Genomic DNA, 4,407 nt, shown 5'->3' on the forward strand with positions numbered 1-4,407 from the left:
CATGGGGAAAAAAATGCTGGCTCATTTTTAGAAGTGCTGAATCAAAAGAGTACAGAAAGAGAGAAATTGTGTACCACTTGGAGACTTATTGGATTAAGACCGCTGAACAAAATGTGGCGGGTTTGGCTGAAACCCCCGTTCTTGTTTATCAAAAGGTAAAATATCCTCTAAATCAAGATTTATGGATGTTATCTTTTTCTTCATTTTTTTTTTTTTTTTTTTTAAATGATCATCATGTCTGTCATGTCTAATTACAAGATACTTATGTTGGAGCACAGAAGACACAAAATCAAAGAGTATTTGTTACATTTACATGAGGATCAGGCTTCTTATTCATCTTATCAGAACAGACATACATAACTAAACCAATTTATTGTAGACAAATCAAAATGATTTGTATTTACTGACAGGAAAAGAGATGAAAAGGCAGGACGAATATCGCAAAGTCAGCCCTGGATCTTCTGTCATAAATTCCAGTTTTTTATCTATGTACATGTAAATCAGAATGTGAAATACTGAGCTGCAGAAGTGTTGCAGAATATTGCTCTTTACAGAAAACAGACGTGATTATTGATCTTCCTCTAAATCCAATTTCATTTCAAGTTGGGGGTTTTTCACCCCAGCAATGTGACAGCTTTCAGGAGAACGACTAAAACATGTAAATGCTGAGTTTTACGTGTCAAGACTGAATTTTATCATCTTTCTACTCCAAACTGCCCATCTGCCGTGCAGCTGGCTATCCATCATTTATGGAAGAATGATTCCTCGCGAGTTTGTGATGTTTATTCAGTTTTAATATATTCATTGTGAGAGAATTATTCTGTAGACTATAAACTTTTTTTCCCTAATTTCTCCGATTTTGTGATTCTAGTGACCTTTACTGGGTGTAGCTTAAACAGAAATGAGAGAGAGCTCAGCAAAGAGTCAGAGGCCGGGGGTCAAACCTGTCAGTGCTCTGACAGTTAAATAATTATCAATGTATTAGTGTCACCTTTTGTAACTAACAGTAGACAGCAGTCTCTTCTAGTTCCTGATTGTTCTGATGTCTGAGTATGGGCATCACCCGTCATCTACCTCCATATATCGTCAATACGATTTGGATCAGGACTCTGAGAGGGCCGCTCTTCAACCTTGACTACAGCGTCCTTCAAAAAGGTTTTGGACAAACTTACGTATCTCTTGGATCGTTTGCCTTGATGGAATAAGACTCAGCAGGGACCGAAAGTTACACTAACAGCAGATTTACATTATTCTGCAAAATATTAACGTGTGTGTGTGTGTATGCTTCCATGCTCCCTGCAGCAAAGCAACGCCACAACACTATGCCCCCACCCCCGTGTTTCAGTGTGAGAGCTGTGGGCTTTTTATTTGATTTATGTTTCATTTCCTTTTCCAAAAAAAGCTGCAAAAGTGTCCACAAACCGCTCTAGTATGGTCTCCTGTGACTTCCAAATCTCATTCCCATGTCTCAGCTGTTTAAAAACCATTGGTGGCTAATAATTTTGACCATTTATATATTTATTTTACATTCAGAATTCAAGCAATTATGGGGTTTTAACATTGAGGAAAGTTTACTATGCAAAGTGTGTGTGTTTTTTTTTAATGAACAAATAATGCAATTATTGGTCGGTATTTTGGGAAATTGTTCCACAGTTCATTGGGAGTTGATAATTTTGACCATTTCAGTAAATGTGTCAGCTTTCCCAAAACTTTACAAAAATATCATTCAGCGATGTTTCGCCATCATTCAGTCATCCATGGCAGCACTTCACGTAGAAAAGTGTTGTAAGTGACCTTTGTTAGTTGCCACATGACTTTGACAGGGTTTTTATTTGTGTTCAGGGAACTGAAACAAGTCTTGACTCACAGTTTCCTTTTTGCTGAAGATTCAGTTCTCTTGGGGGCTGGAGGTGTGTTATTTAGGCTGCAGATTATGTAAAAGCTCATTTCAACAGGACCGCGTCTCAATCAGTCTTCGGAAATCTTCCTGACATCTGACAGTAAGGACTTTGTATTGAGATTTTTTTGACAAAGGTGTTGGACGATTAGAGGAACACACTTCTGTATATTATGGCGTGTTTTTCTGCCACATTTGGTGTTATCACAGCTCTGGGATTGGTACACCTCTCAGCAGCGAACAGGGGCACCTGCGACGTCTACGCTGCAGTTGGGCAAAATGTGACTCTGCCTTTTGTCTATGAAGGATTACCAAGCTCACATTCACTGAAATGGACTCACAACAACAGCACCATTTTCTACAGAAAGCACGGCAAGATGACCCATGGAAAACCAGAGGACATCACTGCAACTGGATCTCTTTTGCTGCAGAACATAAAGTCCATAAGTGAAGGGATTTACCAAGCAACTGTGCTGCGTCCCAATAACACGTTGGCTAAGTCCTGGACTGGTCGTCTCTGCGTGATGGAAAAAGTACATAAACCTCATCTCAGTTATGTCTGTGACGTCAAGTCTAACGCTGTTAATCTCAACTGCCACGTAGCCAAACCCCAGTCTGTGGTGTTCTCGTGGACACTTGATAAAAAGGTATTACCAAGTGAAACAAAACAAACACTGAGCTTCTCTCTTTCTCAGCTGAAAGAGGAGAAGAGCTTCTCCTGTAGCGTGGCCAACAGTGTCAGCAAGGAAATCAGCAACACAGTTCGTCCGGCATGTAAAGCTCCATCGCCAGCGCCGCAACTATTATGTTTAAAACCCATAATTGTTGTGGCGGCGTTGGCGGGAGGAGCAGCTCTGATTGTACTTTTGCTCATCGCTGTCATGGTATTGTGCTGCTGCCTCAGACGCAGCAGATCCCAGATGAAAGTCAAGGAGAACAGCGGGTTGAGGATGCTTTCTCTAAAGAGGCGGGAGCTGGACTGCGCCAGCCCGATGTATGAGACGATGCACCGTACGGAGCCGTCCCCTCCTGCGACCCCCCAGCCCTCACAGAGAGCTTCTTACCAGAGCCTCTCCCCCTCTGAAGTGCAGACTGAGGAAGCACCTCAGCAGCTATCTCCAGCTGTTGAGCCGTCACCGGTGCCAGCGCCGAGGACAAAGAACATCCGGAAACAAAACATCTGAACCACCTCTGATGGAAACTTTTCGGGGAACCAAACGAGCTGTTTTGTTCATATAGTTGCAACAAAAAGGAGAAGAAAATGTCTCATTGTAGATATTGCACATCATTTCTTTGAGGGAGTGCAGCTTGGCTCTCCTTACAGGGCAAACGCACGTCGTCAGCCCCAACACAGAACCGGAGGCTTGTTTGGTTAAAGAATCTGACTGTTTGAGCAATATGTTTGACAGTTGTTCAGGATGTTTTATTTTGTCCGTTTACAAACCGTTACAAACTGTTGCTTCTTTTTTTCCCCCATTTGACTGTAAATAAGTGCTTGGAGTTTTCTAGTTGTACCACATGTACTTCAGGCCGTTGCTACCCTGCTGTATAATCTGTGAATAAGTCGGAGAGCTTCATTTTCTTGGGTAAAAAAAGGGAAATGAAATTGGAGGAAATTCTTTTTTTCTTTTTTAATGACACTCCAGGGGGTATTTCCGCAGTGAGTGCATGACGTCTTGATCTTTACATTTTGTATGGTTTTTTTTGAGTTTGTACTTGCTGAATAAAACCGAGGTGGGCTGATTTGGCCCGCTGTTGTTTTCCTTCTGTTTGGCTCCCCTTCATGTTCTCCACAGCACATAGAGCCTTTTGTTCCCGAACATTGTTCAGTAAAAGCAACCCCCCCCCCCGTCCCCGTCCCCGTCCAGGGTTGTAAATATGGCACAAGGAACCCTGGACAGTAACTAGCACCTGAGGGTGAGCTCGGGAACAGAAGGCTTACCCGTCTCACGCTACAAGTCTTGCTCTTCATGACGGTTTCTGTGAGGAGGAGGTCTTTTTTCTAAAAAAGGACTGATTCTATACATGTGACAATGAGTTCCTCTGCTTCTATTTTTACATGCACCAGTGGGCAGACGCTTCAGCGAGCCAGTCATTGTCATTCACATGCACGAGTCACTGATGAAACTGACAGCCAAGCAGTTGGCCAGTGTGGTGATCTCGGGACGTCAAGCCATCTGTCGGTACTTGGGAACACTGTAAGACGTTGACATCTTTCAGTTTAGTGAATCAATGGCCTGGATGCCAAATACATGGACTGACAATGAGAGCAACAGCTTTAATGGTTTGTTTTCTCATAAACTAAAGATGGCTTTCCCTCTGTTTCTGCTCCATTCATTTGTTTATTTGTGTTTTGGTTGTGCAAGTCAGGAGGGTTTTTTTTTCCTTTTTTTTATATTTAAATGGTCAAGGCATCTTGTTTTGGACAAGTTGTATGAAAGGTGCTCTGCAAATAAAGTTTGATTGCAAGCTGTGGTTATACATTGTCGTTTTGGTACTTCAGGTCTGGG

The 4,407-nt window shown here is 42.3% G+C and overlaps 1 protein-coding gene across 1 annotated transcript; it reads left to right on the plus strand.

The window, feature by feature from the left end:
* Nucleotides 1-1,984: 1,984 nt before the first annotated feature.
* Nucleotides 1,985-3,682, plus strand: LOC133444623 (T-cell surface antigen CD2-like). The gene has a single exon (XM_061722486.1). The coding sequence runs from the start codon at nucleotides 2,071-2,073 to the stop codon at nucleotides 3,079-3,081; it is 1,011 nt and encodes a 336-aa protein (XP_061578470.1). The 5' UTR covers nucleotides 1,985-2,070; the 3' UTR covers nucleotides 3,082-3,682.
* The last annotated feature ends 725 nt before the right edge of the window (nucleotides 3,683-4,407 follow it).

This window comes from Cololabis saira, chromosome 5, assembly GCF_033807715.1.
Source record: "Cololabis saira isolate AMF1-May2022 chromosome 5, fColSai1.1, whole genome shotgun sequence".
Lineage (NCBI taxonomy): Eukaryota > Metazoa > Chordata > Actinopteri > Beloniformes > Belonidae > Cololabis > Cololabis saira.